Genomic DNA, 15,886 nt, shown 5'->3' with positions numbered 1-15,886 from the left:
CGGATTAGTCTAAGTTGTTGTCGAAATCTTATTGCTTTAACTCATCAACAATGTTTGGTCTGTCCACATAAACTTTGGACTTGGAAATAGTCCCATAAGAAAAAAATCTAATATGGTTATATCGGGTGATTGTGATGGCCACTCAGTCCTCTTCGTCCAATCCATCTGATAGGAAAAGTTCATCAAGAAATTGTCGAAATGGCAAAGTGAGGAGTGCCCCGTCTTATTGAAACCACATCTTGTTACTAGGTAAAATCTATATGTGAGTATCTTGTGGATAAACAACTAAAGCTGGCGTAAGTTCAAACTATAGAAAGTCCAAGGAGCGCTCTCCGTTTAATGTTTCAAAAAAAAAAAGGGTCCACACATTAATTTTTTGAGGGTGCTGTGTGTGGTATTTTTGGGCTCAATCAGGATTTTTGATTGGCTAATATCTGCAATTTTGCATTTCAATGTGTCCATGTAACGTAAAGGTGGCCTCACTAGAAAAAATAATATTTCGATTAAAATTTCCATTGTAATTTTTAGCCTTAAGTATCTGCTCACAAAACTACACTTATATAAAAAATTAATGTTAACGTCATAGTTTCTACTTGAGACACCCTGTAGCCAAAATGTTCATTGCAAAGGACTCATTGAATCCAAATAACATCTAGAATAAACTTTTATCGTTAATTGAATATTTGAGAAATAACCCCAATATTCCAAAAAACACAAATAATCCATCAATCAAGGCTTTTATGTTTTAATTTGATATGTTTGGTTAGTCTGTTACGTCATATTTGACAAACCATTAGGCATAATATGATTTGCTATACAAAAAGTATTCAGAATATGTAATCGTGAATGCACTGTATATTCACAATTATCCTTCATTTGTAATTCCCGCCATTTTATTGGTAACGACAACAATCGGTTCGTTGCCATTGACAACAAAATGGCGGGCAATGTTGGCCAGAATTAAATAAATTCAAGTGCCTGGAAGAAATAAAAAATTTACCTTGGATGCATGAAGGAAAATAAAAAAGAATAATGGACAAAATTAAAACATGAGTTGTCTGAAAGGAAGTAAAGCATGAATTACTAGCCTAATAATCGAAAGGAAAAAATTGTTTGCAATTTAATGCAGTTTTGTTGCCTTCGGTATAATATATTTACACACTTCCTTTATGTGTAATTGACGCCATTTTGTTGGTTAATTCGTTCGTTGCCATTAGCAACAAAATGGCGGATGATTTGTGCGGGTCTTAATAAGTCTGACTTCATTCCATATAGATTAGAACAAAAAAATTAGTAAAGAGTATAAATAGCACGTCTAAAAAATATTTTAATAAACCCAAAAATCGAAGAACGTCAATACAGTTAAAATAATCTCTAAATATTTGTGATAAAAATCGATATTGGGCAAGTCCTGTACTGATAAATTGCGACAGGCGCATGCGCGTTCGCCGTCTCGCCTTTGACACGCGAGCATATGCAACCAATCACACATTGTTATTACTCCAAATTCCAATGCGAAAACGTGAGAACGCAATTTTGTTCTCGCTCCAAACGATCGCGTAATAACACAAAATTAAATCTCGAATTTCGGGAAAAGAATATGTGCGACTTAAACGGGCCCCGCGCCGCTTTTCTCAACGTGTTACGAGAATCCCCGTAAAAACAACGAAAACTCTAATTATCGATTGCGCCAACATGAACTGATCCTGGTGTCCCGAAAAGAGCAAAACGCGCAGTGCAGTACAACAGTGGGAAAATTACGAAAAATTTGATGATTGTGTAGTGAACGGGCGAAAATGGCGAATCCGAGGAAATTCAGCGAGAAAATCGCGTTGCACACGCACAGACAGGCGGAAGAAACCGCCGCGTTTGAAAAAATCATGAAGGAAGTCTCTGATGTTAAGGTATTCCAGCCCCCACTTCCTATTGTAACCTACAAAAAAAAAATTGTTTAAAAATGTCACTAATGGCAGCTGTTGAAGTTCATCAAGACGTAAACAACATTCCTCAAATTTTCATTGCCTAAAGTAATTAGTCAAATTACTGCTTTCAGCATTCAAGTTTGATTTTCCCCTAATAATAATCCCTGATAAAGAGTAGCATTGGGAAATAGTATTGTGTGTTTATTATTGTATTATTTGTTGCAATCAATAACACAATATGATTTGACAATAAGCAATTAAATTGGGTAGCTAATAGCTAATTAGAAGAAAATTATAGCCTATATTACCATACATACATTTAAGAATTAAGTTAATAGATTAATTAAGCATTGTTTTATAGAGTGTAATTGGGTTGCTTGAGAGATCAAAGACAATTAATTTCCACTCTTTTCATTCATATCTTTTGGCTTGTTAAAAGCACTAAATGAAAGCACAACTGATACACCTAAAATGCCAACAAACCAAATTAATAATTTTTTGATAGTTTACATAATCTATACATAAGTGGTTAATCTAGTTTAATTATTGCTGACTGTACAAGTTGACACTAATAAGTTTCCTCTAAGTCAGTAGCATATCAATCAGTCATACAGTAATGGACAAAAGTATATAGACAAAGCATATCCAGAGAATTATAACACAATGCTTCACCCAATATACCTCTATTTAAACCCAAATATAAAAGAATAACTCCTCAGTACCTAATTGTTATAATATACAAATTACTCTTATACATCAAGCACTACAAAAAAAATATATATTTTTTTTGAAAACATCCTTTATTTATTTGAAACTTTGCAATAAAATATTTCCCTAAACAGTGCGATAAGCTCTGGTCTCGAGAATACAATCTATAACTCTATGTTGAAAAAATGATCCTACAATCTACAATATATTTAAATATACTTTTAACTTTCATATGAACAGTCCATAATTCTCTATATTTCTAATATTTTCAGGCACTCTATTATATGCCTTACTGGCTTGTTAATAATAAATAAATAAATAATCTTTTTATTTAGCACTTGGCTACTTATATCTACTTAACAGAAAACAAAAAATCAATTTTGATTGCCTAAATAAACAAATAGTCCCCTATTAAACATATGTACACTTGGTGCATTCTTTACCTCCTCAGGCAACTTATTAAACATGCACAGTCCCTCCTAAAACAAAGTTTTTTGTAACGCGGATGTGGTCACCTGCCTAATGTTAAAGTTTTGCTTAGATCTAATCTTATGGAATTGTACTCTTCTTTTTAAATAAACGTTGAGATACCCTGGCAATAAGTTATTTTCAATTTTATATACAATAGAAAGATTTGCCTTTTTTATGTTTTGCTCAACATTTAACCAATTTAAAGAATTTAACATGTCTTTAGTCGGCACATATTTGCTACAATTCAATAATACAGGCATTATTTTATTTTGCTGTATTTGTAATTTTTGTATCTCTTCTTTGTTGCAAGAAATCAATAATGAACTACAATACGTGAAGTGAGGTAAAATTATAGTTTTGTAAATTAACATTTTTGACCATTTAGAAACAACATACGATATTCTATTAAAAAACCCTACTTTTTTTCCTATTTTCTTACATAAATAATTTACATGACTTGAAAAATTTAATTGCGGATCAAGGATTACACCTAAATATTTAATTTCAGTTACAAACTCTATAGGTGAACCATTTATGAACAAAGACAATCCTAAATCGAAAAAATATTTACATTTTGTTACTGATCCTACTACCATACATTTAGTCTTTAAAGAATTCAGTTTTAATCTATTTTTACATAACCAATCATACAACACATTAAGCTCACTATTTAATATATTTACAATTTCTAAATAATCTTTTTCAGAGATGGATATGAGGGTATCGTCTGCAAATAAGTGTATAAAACATCTATTTAATATCCTATTCAGGTCATTTATATAAAGAATAAACAATAAGGGCCCCAAAACACTTCTTTGGGGTACACCCAGTACACTTTCCTTTTTTTGAGATACCCTATGTCCTATTTTTGTCCTTTGAAACCTGTCCTTTAGATAATTATCAATCCAACTTAGAGCATAATCATCAATACCATAAAGCCTCATTTTCTTTAAAAGAATTCTACGATCAATGGTTTCGAACGCACACTTAAGATCTACGAATACACCAAGAACTATTTCACCATTGTTCATTTTCTCTCTCCAATTTGTACATACATACGGGATTGCAGATTCACAGGAATGTTGACTTCTGAATCCTGATTGTCCCTCAAACAACAAATGATTTTTTTTAAGATAATCCCTCAATTGATTACAAATTATAGTCTCTAAGATCTTATCTACAGTTGGTAAGAGATTTACAGGTCTAACCTCCGAAGGAACAGTTGGTTTATTCACTTTGGGGATTGGAATTACAACGCTAGTTTTTAGGTCATAAGGTACCTTCCCAGTGACTATTGAAGTGTTAATTAAATATAGTAGAGGATATCCAATCATGTCAAAGAGTTGTTTTACCAATTTAACATTTAAACAGTCATCACTTGAGCCCTTTTTTTTTTAAACCATATACAATTTTTTTCAACTGTGAAATATTAATTGTTTTAAATTGAGAGAGTTTTGATTTAATATTTAGGTCTGGCGCCTCCCAGTCTCTATCCTCTATACTTTCAGAAACTTCATTCAAAGAGTCCAAAAAAAAGTTGTTAAAGTTTTCCTCTAATAAGCCGTTGTAATTTTCAAAATTTAGCTCAGTAAACCGTTCACTGCCCTGCTTTTTTGTTCCGACTAAGTCCTTTAAAACTCTCCACATTTTTTTACTGTTCCCTTTGCAGTTGTCAATATTTTGTTCGTAGTACCGTTTTTTATTTTTTCTTATCACAGATACAACCTCATTTCTATATTTCTTAAAGTTTTCCCAATCTGCTTCCTGTTTTGTAATAGAGAATATTTTATAGGCCTTGTCTCTTTTTTCCTGTAACTGTTTTACATCTTGATTTATCCACGTTTTTTTAGGATTAATTTTCATTCTTGGTACAAGTTTATCTAAGGCTGTCTGAATGTTAGTGATAAAATCCGAATAAATAACATCTACATTTACAGAGGTGTAATTCCATGTTTTTCCTATTAGTTCCTCAGCTATATTAGCAATATTCTCGTCACTCAGATTTCTGCAGTAGAAAAGCAATTTTTCTTCTGGCGGTTTCTGTATTTGTATATTTGCCCCAATTATTTCATGGTCACTTATGCTTTGAAAATCCCTTTGAACTTCTTGCAGATTAAAATCATTGGTTATTATGTAATCAATAAGAGAAGAAGAAGTTTTTGTTATTCTAGTCTCCTTTGTTACCACTTGTTTAAATCCTGAACTCTGAATGATGTTCTTTATTTTTCTTGTGTCACTAGTAGTTTTTAACCAGCATATATTAAAATCTCCTAAAAAAATGGTTCCCTGTCTATGAAACTTCACATCACCTAAGCTATCTTCTAAATACTGGAAAAAGGGAGCTGGGTCTGCATTTGGAGATCTATAGCATGCACCAATCATAATATTGTCCTGCGAAATTTTTAGTTTTACAACCAGGGACCAAAAATTGTAGTCTTGAGAATCGTTAAGAACAATTGAAAAAGGCACACAATTGCTCACATAAGTAACAACCTCACTGGTATGTCTACTATTAGATAAACAGTTTACTGCAGTATACCCTTCAATAAAAAACTCATTTTATTTATTTATTTATTTATTTATTTCATGTACTTTACAGAAGTTTACTAAGTAAACGGTCCTATTACAAAGTACATACTAATGATAATAATAATAATAAAGATAACAAATGTTTTAAAAATAATTCAAAATAATACTTAATACTTAATTTTCTTCAATGTCAGATGTCAAATGCGTTTCACTTAAACAACATACCATAGGTTTTTTGTCTTCCGTAAATTGACAGAATTCATCAAAGTGTGTTGTAAGACCTTGTATATTAATGTGTAAAATTAAAATATCTGATATTTTTTGAATGTTAACATTTTTATTGCTTAATTGCTAATAATGCGTTTTTGATTTTTGTATGACTGGATTATTTAAGCCTACATTTGTTCTTACAGCTAACTAATAAATATTGTCCTGAGATCTTGTATTATATTCATGAACACCACACTGCTTTATTTGTTCTAAATTAAATATTATGTCCATGCTTGGGATACTAAGTTCTCTATATAAAGTTTCTGTATTGGTAAGTCTATCATAATTAAATAATACCCTTAAGATTTTATTTTGCATTATTTGAATTTTACTAAAATTGGGTTTTCCACATGTTCCCCATATCGGAGGCTAGAGAGAAAGAATGAATTGTATACACTTCTCTTGGTTTTTTCTGAAAAATAATTTCTGCATTTATAGATAGTAGGAATCATTGCTGTTATTTGCTGGTATGTTCATTACCTTATTAAATGTTAAGGGACAAAAATATATAAACAAAATTAAAAAAATATGAAAAATTAAGAAATTTGCTCAAATTCAGCAAATAAATATGTTTTTGTAAAATAACAGACTTAATACTTTGTCACATAACCATTGTTTTTAATAACTGTCTGGACTCTAAAAGTTTGTTGATATATGAAATATCAATTTCAAATGTTATAACTATCACTTCTTGGAATTGGTTATTTATTCAATTATTCAATCAATATACAGGAAACCCCATTTTACAAAAGATTTGGTTACAATACTAAATAAAGTAAAAGATGTATAATTAACATAATAAAAGTACTATCACCAACATAATTAGACAGTCTTCAAAACATATACACAAGAAATAAACACAATAAGAAAACAATAAATTAAAATATTTGACCCAGTTGACCAATAAATCCAGAGAGTGAGCTTGCAAATGGATCAAGTTCAGGGTGAGAGTTTAAATAGGCAAGACTACGACAGATTGGAGAATGTAAAGAATAGTTGGAGTGACAGATTGGTAAAGCAAACAGTTCATGTTTCCTTAGGGTGCATGCAGGGACCTTTAAATTAAAGCTGTTGATGAGAGCAGAGCAATCAATAAGCCCATGAATAACCTTATATATAAAGCTGAGGTCACTTTGAATCCTTCTAGATTCCAACGATTGAAGTCCCAATATTGCCTCCATGTCAAGTAGGTTATCCTGCATATTCAACTTGTAGGAACAGTACCGGGTAAACCTCTTTTGGACTCTTTCAAGTTGAATTTTGTGACAATTATAAAAAAGAGACCAAATGATTGAGGCATACTCTAAATGACTTCTAACTAACGAACAATAAAGTATCTTCAAAGTAGATATAGACATGTCACGACAAGTTCGTAAAACAAAACCTAACATCTGAGAGGCCTTCCCCTCCACAAGATCACAGTGTTCCCCAAATTTGAGCTGAGTATCAAAGACTACTCCTTAATCCTTTATTGAGTCAACAGAACTAAGTACTATGTCATCAATAGTGTATATATTATTCATTTTATTTTTAAGTCTAGAGAATCCAATTGAGTAGCATTTATTTATATTTAAAGAGAGATCATTCATATTACCCCCCTATACAAAAGAAGTAAGATTGTGTTGTAAGATATCAGAGTCCCGCTGTGACTTAATAACACGGAAAAGTTTCAAATCATCTGCATATGCTAAGTAATCACAGTCAGTTAAACACGTTCCAAGGTCAGTCAGAAATAAATCAAAAAGCAATGGGGAACAGTGTCCCCCTTGAAGAACTCCAGAAGACACCAAGATACTTCCAGATTCAGAATCTCCAATCCTAACACGCTGCTCACGACCCAGCAGCATGCTTCTAAACCACCTTAGGGATCTTTCACTAAAGCCAAGGGAAGTAAGTTTTGCTAGTAATAACTCATGATTGACCCTGTCAAAGGCTTTCGAGAAGTGATGTGGTGAGTGATATGTGATATTGAGTGATATGGTATGTCAAAGGTACTTTTCTCTAAACATGGATGTAACTTAACATATTTTTATAATGACAGTGTAAATGGATTCCATTGATAAATATTTTTTTTTTTAAAAACACAACAGTTACAAAGATTAAAATCTACTTTAAATAATGTGATAAACTAAAAGAATGTAAACAAGTGGAACTAAAATTGGCATACCAACATATTTTAAATTATTTACCATTACAACAATTGAGCAAACAAGTTTACAACAAAGGTAGTACTTTAACATTCTTCACCTATCAAGTAAAGAACAGAAACATTTACAATGATTATTGAATCATGATGGTGGATCTATTCCTCTGAAAGGCTCTGCCAGTTGCACTTTTGATGATAAAAGTGACCACAAAATAGATTATTGGTGGAGGTAACTGTACCGTTAACCCTAGAGTGGGGTAAATGAATCTCATTAATTTGCTCTCCGTCGATGATGAAAATGATAATCACTATTTATATTAAATGAGGACTTACTGCCAATAACAAACTCCACAATTATAATATCTAGTGGTACATTCTCGAAAATAATACATCTCCAAACTTTCTTCATAACCAATGCTATATGATAAAAGTATATAGCATAGGTGTTTTCAAAAAAATTAAACCATATTGTAAGGCTGATTGTATGAAGCCAAAATATTTTACGTATTTTTTACAATTTGTACAAATTCTGATAGATTATTAATAATAGCATATAAGTAGTACAAAGAAACTTTTTTGATTTATTTATTTGCTAAATACTTTTCACAGTTGACAATAATCATGTGTAGAGTTACTAGCTAAAAACAAGTTAGAAGACCCTATAAAATAGCTTAAATCTACAAATGCATACCTATATCTGTTTGGACCTTGCTAGTAAATCTCATTTGTAACAGCTATCATTCTGTTGAAAGGAGAAATACTAGAGCAGTTTACATCAAATAATCTTTGTTTAATATGAATTCTCAAATTTATCTTTGATACATTAAAGCTCATATAATTAATTAAATTACAGTCCTGATACTTAACAGTATTTAAAATTCAATAGAGATATACTACACCCTGTTTTCTTATTTTGATACCTTGTAAGGATACATATTATTCTTTAAGACATAAAGGTAATGCAGAAATCGCTTTTGAACCCTTACACAATGCTCAATATGCACATCTTCTGAAAGCATCCATATCTGTGAAGCATACTGATGAAATCTAACTAAAGCATTATAAAGTCTAATTATATTGGAGATCCTAAAATTTGTTACAGTTTTTTTTTTGTGAGCATAACACTTTAACTCAATCTATTCAAATTTGAAATATTTTAATATAATTTAATAAAGCTTCTTTCATTTATCAAAGTCTTAGATTAGTGGTTATAAAAGTCAAAAGCAAACAGGGTTTGGGCTTATAAGAAAGGGTAATCTCCATAGAAAAATCAACCATAATTGTATAGGTTTCAATAATTATAAAATTTTGATCAGTTTAGAAAATAACCAATTTATTGCAAATGTATTTAAATGGCAAATATATCAGAACATGTATAAATATATCAGAACAGAATATAGACATTAATGGATAGATATATATTTTGTTTTATAGCAGTAACTACTTATTAGGAATCAAGTTCATATTAAAGCATAATTTGACTAGGTTGATATTGTTGGTACCTTAATCTTGCATTGTGCGGGTGTATAGGTGTCTGATTTCTTTCGGTTCCCTTGGCCAATGTTGATCTGAAAATTAGAATGAGACTTTATTATGTGTGATGTCTGCAATAGTCAGTTGAGCAGAATTTGCTGCTCTTTCTTTTCACATAATTTTATTGTAGGAAAAGTGTAGTGAATCTTCATTTCAATAAAATAGTAAAATTGATAAACAGAGTAACTGTCAAACCCAAATATTGATTATCTTCTCAAAATCTCTTTAAGTTTTATTGTGGCTCGTATATACTTACTGTACTACTTATTTCATGCAGGAATTGTCTATATTTTCAGTAAGATTCCAAGGTTGACAGACTTCAGCTGGTTTCGCTTTGAGCAGATTTACAAAGGAAATACCTTATCTAGGTCTGAGTTTTTTTGTGAGCTAAGTTAATGTTTTGCCACGGTCAGTTTTAAAGAAACAGACTAAAGAGTTTTTAAGGTTTCCTGTCTTATTTTATCATAAAAATTCCAAAAAAAGGCCACATTCCAACCTAGGTAAGTTGAACATGGCACATGGTCTATAATTTTTCTTATAACCCATTTAATATTTGCATTTATTTTATTTTAATTTAAAGTTTATATGGCATCCAACTTTTTAAAGCAAAATTTTAATAAAAAATTATTTTGCTCACCTCAGAAATTCCTCAGTTCAGTTTCTCACATGTAGTTTCGTTTTTAGGCCTTTTTTTCTTTTTCTTTTTTTTTTTCTATTTGTCCCCTTATAACTACCACTTGGACTTCCTCATCTATTTGTTCAATTCATCACTGATATTGTGAAGGATTTGATGGTCTGAGCCCCATCGAACACACTTGAGCTTCTTCTGGATATCCTGAAATCCATCACAGAGTGTAGTACTGGCTAAATCACTTTGTCCAACTACCACAGCAGACACTGTCCTTCCTGAGACACACCAGATGAGCCCCATGGCCGTTAAGGCAAGAGTTTAAGGGTATCATTGCACGAGGGTAGTAAAGCAGGTGGCACTTATAAATACATATTTAGTAAGGTTTACCCACACCACTCTCGTGGGCTAGATGGAGGCAATTTTAAACCCCGGATACCTCTATTTTGCCAGAAGCCACCCTTATGTTTATTATAATAATTTAATAATAAACATCAACAATCATTCTAAAATTTTTTTTCTGTAATAAATTCTTTATATTTTTATTCAAGAAACCTTATGTGCAAGAAATTAATATTGACAAACGGTAAGTGGAAAGCAAGAATTTATTGACTATTAAGTCATGAATTTTGTAGAAAAAATTGTTTCTAAGCAAAAAAGCCTTTCTATTAAATACCAAGTAATTTTAGAAAACCATTAATAATATTTATTATTAATGGGACATGCTCAATGGTATGTCATGTGTATGAATCAATAATCTTTTAGAATTTCCTCCTATCTCCTAAGAATTATCAATATCCATTATCCAGTGGTTTTTATTTTAATATAAAAACACTTGTATAAAAATTATATACTTTAATGAAAATCAATTAACAATTCTTTCTATTTAAATACCCAATAGTTTGAAACAGTCATGCATATATAATAATTATTTATTAATGGGACTATTATATTGTATGTTTTTAGAATTTACTTATTTCAGTAAAGATAATGAAATTCCACGTAAATTAATCAATTTTTCAAGTGGTTTATAGTAAAAAAAGTTAATAAAATGAATGTAAATACCAGATAATTTAATAAATTCTTGAATGATATTTATTTATTAATAACCATGCCCACTGTTAACATTAGATAATGATAACACAAATTCTAGCAATATATATGAGCTCCATAAGGCAAAAGAAAGTACCCTTGAATCTAAAGAATAATTTGTCAAGGAAATAATTTTATTTCCTAAACAAGCAAATTCAACTCCAATAAATCTTAGAATAAATTTTGTGTAAAACTATGTGTCCATATTCATTAACATGAGAATACCTGATTCAGCAACAGGTTTTATAAGATTTCTACTTGGAGACAAAAAATACAATTTTATATGTTCAAAAGTTCAAAAAACAAATCGAAAAACTGCATAATGACTGTCCAGTCTTAAAAACAAACGATTTATTTGGATTCCACCACCTGCTCATATTGCTATGGTTCAAGGCAAACAAAATATAATACAAATTATTAAAACTGCTGTGGGTATTGTCTGTATCCAACCCAAAAATTTAACTTTTGTACTTTAAAGGCCAACAATCATTTGGCAAAGGTGACAATATGTGTGAATATTTTACATTTCTGCTTAGTAAATTAATTGGTAAAAGTAGGCATCAAGTTTATAATAAAGGTACAAATATCTACAATAAAGAGCAACCTTATTTGTCTGACAGTATACATGCCATACATGTTTTGCTTATTAAAAATAAAAATCAAAATTTACAATATGATATCAGTTAATTAGACAGTATTTTGATATTTGAACCCTCAAATGGACTTGGATCTATTTTTTCAAATATAACATTGTTTTATAATTCTTGCTGCTACTGGGTCTCACTGAATGCATAATGTTTTCATGCACATCTGGTTGCCTTGTGTTGCACAAACAGGACTTTTTTTTCTTAGTTCCTTTAATAAAATATACATGTATTTATTTTGATACCTACAGAAGATCCCACAAAGTAGTGGTTTAATTTCTAGTGTTTTGTGAATGAAAACAAGTTGCGCCCCAAATAAGGATATAAAGATCACTTATTTCATAAAAATGCAATCCTCATGTAAATATGTATTTAGTGGTAAAACCCACAATTTAATTTTATTACTCATTAATATTCTTTAGAATTAACAAAATAATATTTTTATCATACAGAATAGCATTGTCTTATGATTCATTTAGGCTTAAAATAACCAGAAACCTAATTATACTGACCAGGTGTTTTATTTTAATAGTACAACATTTATTTGGAACCATTTCAATACTTACCTACTATCGACTTAGTGTAGTATTTTGTTCCAAGTATAACCGGCTAAGTTGAAGGACAAACTAAAAATAAAACCCAATAACAATGGATATAGTAAATAATTAATATGATTTATTAGACAGGTCTGTACTGAATAAAACCCTCCTGGCTTTTCTTAGTTATTCTAATGATGTTGCAGGTGGCACCGCAACAAGCGAAAAACGTTAAGAACACGCTGCGCATCGGTTCCACTGCGCAGCAGACGCTCGGCACTTTTCGGGGCGGATCTCTACCGGATGTGTCGGTTCCCCCCCGACCCCACCAAGCGGGTGGGGCGGCCAAAGTGGCGTCGGCATCCATTACAAAGGTGACGCATGCGTTGCTTCGCTCCTCCCCTTTTTTTATACATATAGGCCTGATGTATCATTTCGGTTTTAAAAATTATTGTACTTTTTTTTTTAAATATATTTTGCATGTTTCCCATGTAGTTGTTGCCATTGATTTGTTAATTTTTTTTTTGCATTATTTGTCAGTTTCTTCTATTGTTTCATGTTTTTGTTGGTATTTCTTTAGTACTGATGTTATTGGTTTCTTACAAAAAATTATTGTTTTTTGGTTCTCAGTTAACCAAATGATCATCTCTACTTTTTTAGCTAAAGTTAGATGGAACATTATAAGATGAAATGTATCTGTCTATAGTGCTATACCTAGAGTCCTAAAAAGGAACTCCTTATCACATTAAAACTGATACACAAGTAAGGGCAAATGCCTTAAAGTTGACCCTGTGAAACATTATCCCTGGATAATAACATGATTTTGATTGCATGTTATCAGGAACTCTAAATTTAGAAGAATTTTCTTGGATCTTAAAGTTAAATCCATTTGTTGTCTGTGAAACTTACATTACAATAATCCACCATTTTCCTTAACATGCATACCAATATCCTTGTCTACTTTATAGTATCACCCTTATTTTCAGTGTTTGTTTAGCATTCAGTGGCTAAGATGGGACATGCATTTAGCCTTGCCCTCTTGTGATGAGTTTTCACTTGTTTAGATTAGATTAAAATAAGGGTGAAGTTACACTGCGACCTATATATACGATCTATCTTTCTTATTACTGCTTGATATACCTGCAATCCTATTTCTTTGATAAAGGCTAGTAATTGAGACGGCCTTAGCGATGGGATGATTCCTTGTAAGAACCAAGATGTATGGCAACGGTTTCATATGTAGTTACTAGGTGTTCTGTGGTGTCTCCCTCTTGCCCGCAGAATCTGCATTCACTTGTCTGTTCTAGTTTTAATTTCCTGCGGTGTTCTTGAAAATGACAATGCCTCGTTTAATAACCTATAAGAATAAGGGGTTTAGTTTTAGTTAAGCTTACTAGAGCTTTAGATTTTTTTTGGTCAATGGTTCCAAGAAACATTTTGGATTGCCTTAACCCCTGATCATCATCCCACAGGCATTCTCTGAGCTCTTTCCATTTTTTGCAAGCTCATATAGGAACATGTATGTAGTACTCTTGTCTATCTAGGTTCCAGTCCCACAACCTGAGGGCCAGAACCCTTTCTTGCCAGAATTTCCAAGAAGCCAATATTCTTCGTTACTTTGCATGCTTGTGTGCCCAGGTACCCAAAATATTCTAACTTTATTCTTCCTTTGTAGCTCATTTTCAGGTTTCCCTAAACAGTATCTTATCATTTTAGAACTGATGACAGTGCTGCTGCCGCTTGACTATTTGAGACTGCTTGTCTGTCCAGGATTAATTGAGCACAGCTTTCTATAGCACGTGTTTCTGTTTAAAACACGCTGGTGTGTTTACCCTCCGACTCTGAGTATTTAGTGCCTGGCAGGTCTGCTTTTAGAACCATCTTTGTACCATTTGATGGTATTTGATAAGTGACTGGGTGACATTTTCATTTTTCTAGTCACTTTTGCTATCAATTTTTGTAGTGAAATTCCTCACAAAGTGATATTCCTTAGTTATATCGTCCTTGGTAAGATTGAACAGGGGAATAGATCTTGTTTGAGATGATCAATGTTCATGCTGTGCGTTCAATCCCTGGCTAACCTAAACATGACCATTTTAGCAGCGCCAGAGGAAGAGGTTCTAGGTCAACTATAACCTCCAGTACTAGTGTGGGGCATGTTTTCATATCTTCTATGATGCATAAGCATGTGGGTCTTTGCACCAAATTTACGCCTTACCGTGCTTAACTTTGTTGAATCATACCACACCACTGCCCCGTAGGTTATTATGGGTTTTACCATCATGGTCATTGGTACATCCATCGCAGTATTTTAAGGGAACATTCCCAGTTTTCCGCCCTAGGTTTCTACAGATCATAACGGGTTTAGTGTAATTATTAGATGTTTATTAGTTGATATAGTACGATTTTTGTAGATACATATTCTTTTTTCCTATTTTCGGTATGAAAGTGCCTCTTGTTTTTCGCTAGGTGCAGGGGATGTGTCCCGACTCTAAACTCGTTCTTGCTATTTCCCATTTAAGCTTAGATGGTTTAAGTTATTTTCCACATTGATATTACATAGTTCCCAGTCTGTTTTTTCTTTGAGACTCTCCCCCCGGGTGGATTATATTTAATGCTGTCTAGTTTGAATTCAATAATCCTGTGGTTTCACAGGGATGGTTCAGCTGATACTCTCCATTCATTACCTTGATGTAGTCTATAATACTGGACCTAACTAATGTAGTATCTGATACTTCTGACCTTGATTTAGTTACACATGTTGGTGTCATTCCCACATTTAGAGCCTCAAGGTCGGTTGTCGACAAGTATTCAAGCAGACACTCACCTCTAAAGTTTTTATCTGTGCTTCCCCATGTGATATATGGTGAGCATTTGTGTTGCAGCCTCAAAGTATTGGTAGACGCAATCTGCTACAGTATTAAATTAGCACTTCTGCTGGTGGTGTCATAGTCCTGTCTCCAGCAAAATATGCTGACTCAATTACTATGGTCTTGTTGGTGTCCATAAAATCGAGATTTACTACAACAAGTGTATGACAAAGTCCCATTTCACGAATTCTGAAATATATTTATAAGTAATGTTGTTTCTTATAAGATTGCAGGCTCTGGGTGATTCCTGTCTGGTATCATATATTACTTTTGGTATTTTACTTGACAAACCCTTGATTTCTCCCAAGGTTCGTAAATCAAAACCCAGTCCTAGATATTGCTTGGCAAACATTCGTATAATCAGATCGGAGGATTTCCGTTTGTGTTGCAGGTTGATTTGTGCTAGTTTGCTATTGGCAGGCTTTTTTCTGGCAGGAGGAAGTACTAGGATTTTTCTTTTCAAAAGCCTATCTTCTTTTTCGCTGCTGGTAACATTTTCGTCAGCAAAGGAGGACAAGCTAGGTTTGAGATCTAGGT

At 32.2% G+C, this 15,886-nt stretch overlaps 1 protein-coding gene and 1 long non-coding RNA gene across 6 annotated transcripts in view; both read left to right on the top strand.

Moving 5' to 3' along the window:
* The first annotated feature begins 1,488 nt into the window (after positions 1-1,488).
* Positions 1,489-15,886, top strand: part of LOC126735912 (CREB-regulated transcription coactivator 1-like) — a 65,247-nt gene continuing 50,849 nt past the window's right edge. For 3 of the 5 annotated variants that reach the window (XM_050440033.1, XM_050440036.1, XM_050440034.1), the window contains exon 1: positions 1,489-1,904. In XM_050440033.1, the coding sequence (XP_050295990.1) occupies positions 1,797-1,904 (108 nt within the window). In that variant the 5' untranslated portion in view covers positions 1,489-1,796. The remainder of the gene's footprint in view (positions 1,905-15,886) is intronic. The other 2 variants (XM_050440032.1, XM_050440031.1) reach the window with 1 other exon arrangement.
* LOC126735913 (uncharacterized) lies at positions 11,548-12,973 on the top strand. The gene is made up of 2 exons (XR_007660541.1): positions 11,548-12,629; positions 12,686-12,973. It is a non-coding gene; the product is annotated as an uncharacterized LOC126735913 (long non-coding RNA).

The sequence above is a fragment of the Anthonomus grandis genome, chromosome 5, assembly GCF_022605725.1.
Source record: "Anthonomus grandis grandis chromosome 5, icAntGran1.3, whole genome shotgun sequence".
Classification (NCBI taxonomy): Eukaryota; Metazoa; Arthropoda; class Insecta; order Coleoptera; family Curculionidae; genus Anthonomus; species Anthonomus grandis.
This window is presented reverse-complemented; position numbering and strand designations above follow the sequence as displayed.